This window comes from Pezoporus flaviventris, unplaced genomic scaffold (genome assembly GCF_033815535.1).
Source record: "Pezoporus flaviventris isolate CSIRO_AGI_PZ_B2104156 unplaced genomic scaffold, CSIRO_AGI_Pfla_v1 ptg000071l, whole genome shotgun sequence".
Taxonomy (NCBI): domain Eukaryota; kingdom Metazoa; phylum Chordata; class Aves; order Psittaciformes; family Psittacidae; genus Pezoporus; species Pezoporus flaviventris.
The window spans coordinates 2,832,502-2,845,306 of record NW_026892619.1 but is presented as its reverse complement, the minus strand read 5'-3'; the positions used below and the strand labels follow the sequence as shown (position 1 = coordinate 2,845,306).

Here is a 12,805-nt window from a genome sequence, read left to right as displayed (position 1 = left end):
AGTAATGCTGTTCATATCAATATACTTCGCTGTGGTTAACACTCTGATCCCTGTTAGATCTGCAGCAACTGTCTAAAGGAAATTAATTTCAGGGGAAAGAAAGGAAGATTCAGTAGTGAAGGCACTGGGCTGTCAATCAAGAGAATAAGGTTTAGTTTCTACTTCTTCCACAGACTTTCTGTATGACATTAGGTGACTCCTTTAAGCTCTCTGTGCCTCAGTGCCCCAGCTCTAAAGTTGTCAATAGTGATGATGCAGTTTGCTGATGCTTTTCTGTCAGTTTTCTTGACAGTTCTTATACTCAAATGATCTGATATTTGTGTGTGTGTCATTGCTTCAAGGCACGATTCTGACAGCTCTTGAGTTCTACAGGTGTTTTTCCAAGTAAAATTTGTTTTTAAATCAAATCCAAAATGTTTTTTAATGAATGAAATGAGAGGATACAAAGGGTGCAACAACATAAAAATGTGTATTTTCCTTTCCTTCCCTTTCAGGCAATGATAACAGTGAAGCCCTTCCAGAGTCTATCCCATCTGCTCCTGGAACACTGCCTCATTTTATGGAAGAACCAGATGATGCCTACATTATAAAAAGCAACCCTATTGTCTTACGCTGTAAAGCTATGCCAGCTATGCAGATTTTCTTCAAGTGCAATGGTGAATGGGTCCATCAAAATGAGCACGTGTCTGAGGAAAGCATGGATGAGACTACAGGTAAGGGCAGTGTGTCCTTCGGGAGACGTATCTGGATGCAGGGTCTATTCACAGTGTGCAAAGTAGAGCAGAGAACGGGAGATCCCATCCAGAGATAGAGTCCTGGGCTGTAGCAGGTAGCTGTGGGTTTGTGCTGAGCTCAAGGGAGCGGAACCAGCTCTAATTCAAAGGACTCGTGCTGAGGCTGTGCTGCCCTGAGCACAGGGAGGATGCCCCTATGGGAAGGCACAGTCTGTCAGCATTAGCTTAGTGTTGGGCTGCTGCAGCAACAGCTTTTGGTTAGCTTGCTGGTGTGTGGACCACGCAGACACAGCTCTGCGGAGCAGGAGAGGCAGTTTCCCAAAACACAAAAGGGAAACCAATGGATGGGAGAAGGTATAAAAAGGACAGGGCTGACAGGCAGGGAAGGGGAATACAGGTCCGGCAGGAGAGGCACAGCATGAATAGGGAAAACAGAGGGAATTAAAATGACTGTAGATGTGGGAGGCATTGCACAGAGATGTAACAAACTGGACACATACCACCAGATCTGGTCATACGCTAACCATAGTCAGTGAGCTGTCTGAAAGAAACCAGCAGTTCTGGAGGGAATAGCGGTCCTCTGTATTTCAGTGGTGTAATTTCTAGTGGAAACAAGAAACAGGGACACATATGCCTTTATGCAGTTCCTGTCAGGATGAGCCCTGAAAAACTGCCAGTGTGGTGGCTGAAATGTGCCTTCACGCCCAAGCAGTGATGGGTGTTTGGTAGCTAATAAAGCTAAGTAAGAAAATCCACTGTGAGCATCTGAAAGAGAAGGGAGAAGGTTGAAAATGATCAACAGATTCTATTATGCTCCCAGCACACCCTATATCTTTTCTCATTTAGAAGCACCTTGGTAAGTATTACAAACCAATTTAATGCTGCACCCTCTAGTCATTTCACAATTCTGCTTTGTTACTGCTTTTCTCCTCTTTCTAAATTCCCAGATTGCTAAGCAACTCCCATGCCTTGGAAATAGCAGTGTATGCATAACATCCTCTCTATCAACACAAGCAATTCCTTTCTAGGGGAAAAAAATACCATTTAAAACAAAAGTTACATCTCCTAGAGCGCGGTTTGGCGTCCTTTTTAAGTGATGCATTCTGAAGGAATTTAGTACTAAAGGCTTTTGGTAAATGCTAATCTGGATGAGTTTGAATTTTTACAGTTACCTTTATGAAATTATCTTAATAGGCACAACCTTTACTTCTAAAGGCATTGCTGAGTCAGTGTGGAAGAAATGTTCTCCCTAAAAGTTGATCTTCCATATGGTTAATGAAAACCTTGTGTCTGTCTTGTGAATGCTGCAGTTATGTTTTGGGAGCCTTGGATTAATAACCAAAAAAGATAAAGTAGCATTAGGTGGGATTTTTAAGTAACAGTGAGGTTTGAGACCTGGAGGCATGGGCTGTGCAGATGAGATGGGGCATATGAATGTTGCAGGTTTGAATTTTGCCCAGGAACAGAGCTAACCCTGAAAGCGTTGTTCTCTAAACACGAATGTGGGGCAGACAGTGCAGTGCTGAGCATTCCACAAAGTGCCATAATGGCCCTTAGGACATAAAAATGGAAGTAAAGGCCTGTTTACAGTGTGAAGTTGAAGGACAGGCATGGATAGTCTCTCACCATGATCCAGAAAGTATTTTGGAACTCTTCCTTTGCCAGTAAACAGCAGACTACTGGGTTTTATTTAGAATGAATGTGCGTATTGGCAGCGCCCTCATTTCTGGAGTCAAATCTGGGGCATAAACATGTCTGTTACCAAGTGTGCACCGTGTTCTGTGTGCTGTGAGAGCTCCATCTGTGGAAGACTGCACTGGAAGCCGTGCCAAGAACGGTGCCTGTGGTTAAAGGGGATGATTCTGGCGCGCTCGCTAAGAGAGGGTACAGTACAGGAAAGCGGGGCTGTCCTTTTACATCCTTCCACTCTTTGTTATGTGATTAAAATTCTGAGATGATGTATAGAAAAGTGGTGAAAAATAGCAACAAGAAACCCAAACAAGAGGAAATTCAATGCAGAATGCAAGAACTGTGTCTTAGCATCTCTATAAATTCCTGCCAGCAAGCTCTTAGCCAGGCATATGCAAGGCGAAGTTGGCAGCGGCGCTTGCGGGCACACTGTCCTGATGGATTTTACCTACAGTGCTGTATTGTGAACATGGAGAAGGACAGGAGGGACAGCTGTTGGTAGACAATGGGCATATTTTGTTGCTGTGATGAACATGGAATCCAATTTCACACGATCCTGTCTTTATAGGACAGAAACAGAATCTTCGAGTACCGCAGGAGTCCCTGTTCGTTTGTAGAGGAGGAGCAGCAGGAGGGGAAGGATTTCTGTCGCCTTGGAACTGCTGTAGCAATGGGCTGTGACATGTACTAGCTGCTTGAGCGTGGAAGCCTTGGCTTGAGGAGTTTGCACTGAAGTCTCTGCTCTTGTGGAGCTGCTGCTGTTTGTGCAGCAAATTAGTGCAGGCACACACTGCCATTGCAGCGGGTACGGGTTCCCATCACTGCGCTGCCGCACGCAGTCGCTCCATTAGAGACCCCGCTATTTCATCCTCCCCTGCCTTATTTCCCGAATTGCAGAAAAGGCAGTAAATCCATAGCCTCCCTCTTCTCTTTGTTCCATGAACGGAGCTTTGCTTCGTGTCCTCTACCCCATAAAGCAAGAGCCCGAGCTAGTAGATGCTACTGTGATAAAAACATAATCATTACGATTTGATGAACTGCCTTCTGCTTTATTTTCCTTGCCTGAAGGTTGCAGCATGCACCTCCGAATTAGTTTATAAATACTTCAGGTTTCACCAGAGGATCAGGCCAGCTAAGAGTGACTAGAGTTTTCTTGCCTGATAAATAAAAGGATTGCAGCGATAACTGCTGTCAGTGTTGTTCTCATTTAAACAAATAACGCTGACAAATGCTGAAGTTCTGTGCAGCTCTGTTATGTTTAGTACATGGAGAGCAATTATTCATCTGCTGCCAGTGTTAGTCTATCTGCAGCTAAACCATCCAACAGTGCAGAAAGCTGATTAGCATATCAGTACTATAATTTTATATTCTGTAAGGCTGTGCTGTGTAACAAAAGATGATGGTTATAATTTGCACAATAATTTAAAGGGTTGCTCTTGCGGTGCTTTATTAGAGTTACACAAGTCACAGGTAAAATGTTGCTCGTGTTCATTACGTGCCTGCTTTTCTTTGCATGGGTTTTTCGTTCTGTGTCATTTCCTAGGAGCAATTTTTCTGGCATTTCTTGAGCTGCAGAGGGTCGCTGAGGGTATTTGTTGGTGAAATACAGTGATGGTAAATGAAGAATACGTGCTGCTCTTCCCAAGAGGTTTGCTTTGTGTGCTTGTTTCTAAAGCAATGAAAATAGGGGTCCTTTCCCCATAAACAAAACTTAACTTCCCCAGAGACAAGGTGTTCCAACCTCAGCAGTTCTGTGATTCTGCCATTTTGGCTGCATTTATTTTGTCTATTGGCAAACTGGGAGACCTTTAAAGGGACCCCAATTCCTCCCTGGCCCGTTGTTACAATGCTGAACCACCACTTTCTCAATCTCACGTGCTGGTCGTTTGCCTCATTCAAACCCCATTTAATGTTGCTTCAGAAAAGAGAGGCTGATATATAGATTAATTAAATCAGGCATCAATGGAAGGAATAGCTGGGCCAGAGAATGTTCTACCTTAATAAATCCGAAGCTGTAAATGCCTCTATTCACTGACAGCTGCTTGGAATTTTACACTACCAATGAGCCCAGAAATGGCTTCTTGTTTGGTATCCGTGCAGACTGTGGGTGGTGTTAGCATGGCTGCCTCAGTAAGCTGTACAATATGCAGCTCCCCTTCCTTTGCTTCTGTTTGCTGCTTCCAGAAATTCCTGAGTAGCTGAGAAATGGTGAGAGTTCAGAACACATCGTGGCAGGTCCAGGGGGGTGACTGATGGCTGCCTGCGAGGCTGTAGCTAATGGCTGGTGATGGGGAGGATTCTCTCCCTGTGAAGATACTCCTTAGCAGTCAGAGTAGGAAGGAGCTGATCATGGGATGGAAGGAGAGCTGGAGATGCTGAGAATGCGCAGGGAAGGGTTGTACCTTCCCAGCTGCATGCAGAGCAGTGCTGTTTGCAGGCAGCACAGGCAGGATGCACCGTGTGTGTGTCAGCTGATTGAGTGCTGAGTGATTCCTGACTGAGGACCACTCAGAAAGGTCACTCTTTGTCAAGGACTTAATCATTTTACACCCTTCTTGAAGAAGGCTTTAAGTAGATGGGTGGCAACCTTGTTGGCCATGGAGACTTTGGAGCTTTGATGCTTTGTGGCTTTGATTGATATCATTCAGGGACTGCACAGCTTGATTTGCCAAGGGTAAGTAACAGGAAAGTGTGTGACTGTCATGCAGCATGGAGGGATGCTGAATCTTCAGGCTGTCAAAACCTGCTGTGTCAGGTCACCAGGACTCAGATGCTCACAAATGGAACTTAACCATAGCTGCTCTTATCTTTAACCTACAAAGATGACTCTGCAAATGGTTTATGGCTGAGAATCCAGGGATTCCTCACGGGCAGAGCAGCTTGGATGTCTAAATTGGGATGGTGCATTTTCATCATGCAGTCTGTCAGCAGGGAGAGAGGAGTTAGATGCAGAGCTGCCGAGTTCCACGGGCTGTGTGTGTTTCAGAAGGGCTTGTTTTCACCGTGTCAGGAAACGAAGAGACGTTTTGTAAACAGTTTTGTTGGAAACTGCATCACCATGTTTGAAAGAGCACAATGCAAATAAAAGCAACCTGGAAACCTCTGTTTGCTTATTACAGCACGAGTAAATATTTGAGTGACTAAGCTGATTATTGAGACAAGGCAGGACTCTACTGCAGGTTTGTACGTGTCGTTAAGTACCGTGGTGAAATGGCAAGCTAAATGGAAAGAAGGAAAAACCCCCTTTGCCTATTGCTGGAAAAGCAGCAAAGCTTTTGTGTTGCTTTATAGTATTTAAAGCCTGTCTGACCTTCCCCACCCCTCTTCATGAGCATCCCCAGTGGCCTCAAGTCTCCTGTGCACCAAAGGAACACGGTGACTCCCCAGTGCCTTCCAGGAGGGAAGCACCCAGCTGGTAATGGTGCCTGAGATTAAGCAGAAGCCAACTTTTATGGAATTCATGTTTAGGAGTTTCTTGCTGCTTTATAAACTTCGCAGGCATGAAATATTTTAACATTGAGTTTTCATTCCCTTCCGGTGAAGGGGAAAGAAGTATCCTGGGGGACAGCACAGGAGGAGAAAGAAGAAAGTAGAAGGCATGAATGCTTTCTAGTTTCAAATTAACATCTTCCTGACCAGCACTTTCAACTGATTCCTAATGCCTTTCAACCCACGTTTGGATTATATTTCCTCTCCCCAAGGTTATTGTGCAGATACGCAGCTATGGCGAACATCCCAAGTGGAGGAACGTCTCCATTTGTGAGCTGTGAAGTGCATTCACTTCCCTTTATTTTCTCCTCCTTTCAGGGTGTAATGGCTTGAGCTTACCTTTCTGTGTGCTGCAGTGACACAGCTTTTCCCCCCTGCATGAGGAAGTGGCTGCTGGATGGAGCTGTGGCAGTGTTGGCTGGAACAGGCTGGAATTCAATGGGACATTAGATTAGTTCCTGTCATACGTGCATAGTTCTGTCTGACTCAACTGGGGGCCTGCCAGGGTACTTCAGAAAGGTTTTTAAGGGCATGTAGATGTTAGTTTGGAAGATAATTCAGTTTTATATTATAGTATCTAAGTCCAGATACACATTCTGGGTGAAAAAGCACAAGAGCCAAGGTTTCTGAGGGAGGCATTGTATTCTTGCAAAGACCACAGTGGGTGGGTAGTTCTTGTAACTCAATGCATTATGACCTGCTCAGCTTTTAGAATTTAATTAGTGGCAATATGTTATTGTTAAAGGAATTAAAGCTTTGCCTTGATTAAAAATGGAATTGTGTAATTAAAAGGAAAGGTTTGGCTAACCTTAGCTTTATGCCCAAGCAAGAGGCTGTCATTAACTAATTTCCTCTATCTTTCCCTTTAGGATTGAAGGTTCGGGAGGTGTTCATCAATGTGACGAGACAGCAGGTGGAAGATTTTCATGGCCCAGAGGATTACTGGTGTCAGTGTGTGGCATGGAGCCATCTAGGGACCTCAAAGAGCAGGAAGGCATCTGTCCGCATAGCTTGTGAGTAGAGGAAACGTTCTGCTATTCCAGGTTTTGTAAGGCATGGAAACAACGCTGTTCTTGTAGGGTTCAGTGTAAATAAGTGCTGCTGGTTTGCCAGCCCTCCCTTGTGAGATGCTGTAGGACTAGCACAGAAAGCATGATGGGGCTTTTCTCTTTTATTTCAGTGTGGATTGATCAGTCTGCATTTACACTCGGCAAATCTGTTTCAGAGATTCTGGTCACAGTGTCACAACAGTGCTGTGTAATAAAAAAGGTTAAAGCCAACAGAAGATCCCCTGGGAAGTGCCCTTTTCCTCCAAGTTGATCACAGGGGTCAAAGAAACATGAAAAAACCACATCAGTGTCTGTATCCTACGCTTCCTTTAAAACAAAAAGGGGCAAGAATACATTAGAATCTTCTGTATTTTGTATCTGGGTTTCAGTTTTGAAGCACATCATTGGTTGGCAGGTGAGAGCCTGAAACCATCCTTCTACAGCAGTGCTGCAAGCAGACAATTGTGGAGTTTACTTTCCCCCGGTCTGCTGTGAACTCTTGTCCTTTAAATTAGCAGTTCAGGTCTTTAAAGAACTAGTCCCAGGCAGTGATGGCAATAACCTGCAAAAGGCTGGGAGAAATGCTGCTTGGAAGGAGATGAGGGCGCAGAGGAACAGGATGTGAAGGTTCAAGCAAGAAACTGGATGGTAACTTGATCAGATTCCTGATAAATCTTTCTAAAATGATGCCTTTTTAACAGGACACCTTAAAATAAGCCTTGAGATAAGGAGTAGGACAATGTAACAACTCCTTGATTTTATAGATCCCAGATCTTTTTGTTGGCTGCTTTAGTTTGAATGTGTAAATATGCGTACGTTTGGGTTTTTATTTTACTGCATTAACTGTCATAACCCTGAACGAGCTAATAATTCCCCTGTATTGCTAAGCTGCAGAGGACTGTTAATCTGAATTGAATTTTTATCGACTTTTCTCTGCACTGTGATTTCCCAAACCCATCACATGGCAATATGAGTGAAAATCAGAACGGGCAGAAGTGGGTGGAGCTGTGTGTTGGGACTTTTAAACCCATCACCATGGCACCAGGTCTTGTGTAAATCCCCATCCCCAGCAGCCTCCCATAACTGCAGGTACTGCATCACCCTTGGCAGGCACCCCAGGGTGCTGCACTGGTCGTGGCTGTACATTTGTCTGAGAGCTGTGCTCCTGCACTGGCCTTTTTTGTGCCACTTTCCATTTCAAAAACAAGACTTCAAGGGCAAGAACAGCAGTTCTGGAGTGCGGAGATGATGGGACCTGTTAGGACTCCAGACAGGGAATATGAAGAGTTACCAACTGGTACCCGTCACCAACCCCCATGAGATTCCAGGGCTCACTCCTTCTCAGACCTGTGTCATCCTGTCTGCAGTGAACAACCCCAGCTGTTGATTTGGGGAACAAGTTTCTCCCTTGGGAAATACCCTGTAAAGGACTAGAGACAGGAATGTGTAGGTGCAGGTTGTGGTAGTGTACAGAGCCATAGCATTGACAGCACACGTCATTGCGGTGTGTAGTGTGGTGGGGTCAACTTCTTTCTTCCCTTTCTTCTTTGATCACTGAAGCCTAGAGATTCTGAATTGTGAGTCAAGACCAAAGCATTAAAGCACTTTATATTTCTCTGAAAAAACAGGTAAGTATTTCTTTATGATAGCATGGAATGCAGAGAAAATGAGAAGATGGATCCTACTCCATTTTTCATGCTAATAAAGGCATTTGTAGGCTCAACTGCATCCTAGCTGTTAATGAATGACTTTTTAAAGAGTACTGGAAGAGATAGTGGTTATCTGTGGGGGAAGAAAATCAACATTAAGAAAGAATCATAAAAAGGATTATACATGCACTGCGTGCGTCTTTCTCTAGTGACCGGCTTGCTAAAATAAGTTTTAATGTATTTTGGAATATATATTAAAGTGTAACTGACTCAGAGCCTCTGCATTTAAGGGGGTGTATTTCATGAAGTGTAAGCAATGGAGGAAATTAAATCCGTAAATCCACCTTGTGGAATCTGAGACACTGTTTGAAGAAAATGAGTATGTCTAATGGAAGCATCCTAACTCTCAAAGCACGTGTACCAAGTCACATCCCTTTCTTTTTGTTTTCCTCTCACAGTAGCTTAACTCCACGTATTCATGGGCATGGCTGGGTTAGGCCAGTGTCACTGGGGGCAGGTTTGCTTCGTTCTGGTTTGCCCTCGAAGTGCTGTGACCACATCAGTGTGACTCTGAGACAGTACACTCTGTTTCTTATGCTGAATTCCTGGCTGGGCCGTGGTGTCTGAAATGAAGCAATCCTGTAATCAGCCAGTTTGGAACACGTGGAATTGCTCTCAGTCCTTCCCTTCCTTTCCCACAGCTTGCAGTATGTAGGCGAGCTAAACAAATCATCTGGCTTAGGACATTTGATGAAATACCCTGGCACTCATCTCAAGTAGTGTGCACTGGGGAAATTATTTGCCCAGTCTTGGATTCATTGGGTTGATTTAAACAGTGCCCCAGCAATGGCACGTTGTGGTTCTTGCATTTCAGTGCCCTGTTTTGGAAAGGCAATGGCTCAGGAGACAGTGCCCAAGTGGGACCATGGAGTTTGTGGGTTCGAAACCAGATTGTCTCTGCGGTCACACAGAAGTGGTTTCTTAAAGGTGGAGGAATGAAAACACAACCGATGGGATTTCCTTCCTCTGCATCTAGGGAAGAATGAGTAGCTCTCGGTTGCCCATTGCTTCAGACACACATGGCAAAGCGGTGTTGGGTGGGGAGGAATGGCTTTTGTGTAATGAGTCATTGCATTGAACCCTGCAGATTTACGGAAGAACTTTGAGCAAGATCCCCAAGGGAAGGAGGTTCCCATCGAAGGGATGATCGTCCTCCACTGCCGCCCACCCGAGGGAGTCCCTGCAGCTGAGGTGAGCCTTGGTGCAGCGCTGCAAGGGGAGAGGGAGAAGGGAGGAGGAAGGCAAAACCTCATGGCTTTCAAGGTCTGCTGTTGGTTACTGTGTTCTTCTCTCACAGACTGCTTTAAATAGCAATGGGGTTTATTATATAAGATTTAAAAAGGAATGGCTTTTAATCAGAATTCAGGCATGCTGCTGGAAAAAAAGAACTCCTGGGTTTGGTAGTTTTCAAGTGTGAGGCTTACAGACTGAAAACAGATTGTTACTTATTTTATCAAAAAATCCTCTTTTTATTGAAAAATAAAACATAAAAAACCCTCATTCACCCTAAAAATATTATGATAAATTGTTGCTGGAGACAGAAAATCTGCCACAAATAAGAATTGGGGCTTTTTTTTTTTTTCTTTTATGCTGAGCTTTGAACATGCTTTTTGTTGAGAGAATTGCATCCTAGCAGGAAAGTAATGGGGATGCCTTAAAATGATAATAGCCCAGTTATTCTTGGAGGAAGATGTTTTAAGTGGCTTGGGCTTAAAAATCCGCTAGGGAGGCATGCAAAAAGACGATGTGCTGGTTGAAGTGAGCACGGCATCTCCTTGTTCTTACCTGGCAAAGAGCTGACTGGTGGTGGGAGTCCTGAGCCAGTGCTGCCCTGGCAGGACCCAGGGCAGTGTTTAAATCTCTTGGGTCCTTGGGTGAGCTGTGGTGAGCACGCTGAGGCTGCAGCCGCAGGGCCGGAGCCGTGAGAAGCCCCAGTAACGCTGTGCTGTGCTGCTGATCACACGCTGCAGCATGCTCACTGGCTTCTTTTGATGAGGGTGAGAAATAGTATCACTCAGAAGGGATTTTTGCCCTTTATCTCCACTGTTGCTGTGGTGTGTTGCAACTGAAGCAACAAAAGAAGCAAGGAAAATAAACTCCAAAGAACAGGAATCCTTTTAGTTAAGGAGAAACATGTTGATCGGATGAAAATAGAAGAGAGGAGAAATGCAGCAAACTGATGTGCAAAAGATACTGAAAATCATGTAGAAGTGGCAAAGGTCAAAAGACAGATGGGTTAGAAATAAGAACGGTGAATAGATGAATTTGTATACAGGCATCTAATGAGCTTTACTCTATCATTCCAATTTCTGATGCCACATTCTCCTCAGCCGTGCCTTACTTTTACTCATGTTAATGGTGTTAGAAAAACGGATACTGCATTGCAGAGAATTGTCAAAATCATTCCAATATATATTGTGGTAACCACGTCTATTCTATAGACAAAGCAAACTTCCAAAGGTGTAATTGCCAAACCATCCTTTGTCTGTGTGGGATTCATTGCCCACGCTCTGCAGAAGGGATGGAAATCGCTGCCTGCAGAGATTCCCCCAAAGCCACCAGTGGGCAACCTCAGCAACCTCTTCCTCACAGACAACGTGAGCTATTAACCCAGGTTCTGTGAGTGCACATCCCTCCAGAGCGCCAGCGCATCCTGTCTCGCATAAATGTGCTCTCTCTGTGGTAAACATTTCCGTTTTGCTTATTCCTTTAACCCTGGTTCCCCTCCTGCCACAAAACTACAGTAAAATTAGTGACTGTTTCTTCATCAAATACCCCAAATCAAGTGCAGAGTTGTAGGAGAAAGGCTGAAAACAAGCAGTTACAAAGTGAAATGAAGCATCTACTTGACTGCAGAATCTTAGCTGTGGAAATAACCTGACCTGTGGTCCTGGTGCTGTGTGTCAGCCTGGTTTTCCTGAGGAATTCTGCCTTGTCCAGCGCCTTCAAATCCTGGTCGTCTCCCCCTTAGTTCCCTTCTTCTTTCACCCACCACTTCCTTCTCTCTTCAGTTGCCTAATAACACACTCTCTCAAAACCTTGTAGGCTCAAGCACTCCTTGTGTCTCTCATTACGCTCTGTTCACGGAAGGGGTGTTCTTTAAAGTGATGAGGATCCCAGTACCTCTGTCAGGAGATGTTAGGACGTTTTCCTGCCCTAACTGCTCTCATAGGCCTGTATGTCAGTTTGATGTTGTTACTAATTCCAAAACCACAGCACTTCAAGGTGAGTTTTCAAATTTAAAACTATAGAGAATCAATGTGTTTTCTTGGAGATCAAAAGAAACCAGTGATGAGAGGTACAGTTCTACCCAACACATATGGTTTGCTGAACTGGAGAGCACACATTTGACTGTTTTCCAGTTTCTGTACAGTTTAATAGCCAAAAATGTGATTTTTATTGGAATTCAGCCACTTTAGGAAAAAAAATGGTGATTCTCAGTCATCACAGTTTGAATTTTACTGAGAATTTTAGAATGATTTGAACTACGCTGCTTTACACTCAACAATTAAACAGGCTGTGTGTCTTGTATGAAAGTTAGTGAGAAACAGACATTTTAATTGCTTTCTACAGCTCAAAGACTGTAGAGTTCTCAATAAACCCAGATTTACTGATGTTGATTGTAAAATTGTTATTGCTGCTAATACAGCCTCTAAATCTTAACAGGTCATATCTGCTTTGGACAATAAAATTTCACATAAAGGCTCAGAATCAAGGCTGATTCTGTGCTCAGGTAAACAGTCTACTGGAAATAATGCAGTGTCTTTCGAAACTGGGTACCAGGTTCACTAAGTAATAGCTCTGCTCTGCGGCAGTAAGCTTGAGGTTATAAACACTTGCAGTGTTTTTGAGGTAAAGTCAACCTGCCGTGTTAAATGTGGATGAGAAATAACTGAGCTAGCCAGCAAGTCTTGCTCAATAATTGTTATGTGGGTACTGAGATGTGTAGAAGGCTTCAAAAACCATTGCTGGCACCAGATCTGTGGTTCTGATCCAGGAATTTATTTCATTAGAGTTTGGATGCAGCCCGAGATGAAAACATAAAGCTGGAAATAACTGCAGACAAAGAAGCTTGTGTTCTGTTTCATTAGATGCAAAATAGATGCTAATTGTGGCATTGTTGGGGTTGGTTTGT

General features: G+C 44.0%; 1 protein-coding gene across 5 annotated transcripts in view; it reads left to right on the top strand.

The window, feature by feature from the left end:
* UNC5D (unc-5 netrin receptor D) overlaps positions 1-12,805 on the top strand; it is a 132,963-nt gene that overhangs the window by 73,471 nt on the left and 46,687 nt on the right. For all 5 annotated transcript variants that reach the window (XM_061472533.1, XM_061472536.1, XM_061472534.1 and 2 more), the window contains exons 2-4: positions 495-713; positions 6,782-6,925; positions 9,758-9,861. In XM_061472533.1, coding sequence (XP_061328517.1) covers positions 495-713; positions 6,782-6,925; positions 9,758-9,861 — 467 coding nt within the window. The remainder of the gene's footprint in view (positions 1-494; positions 714-6,781; positions 6,926-9,757; positions 9,862-12,805) is intronic.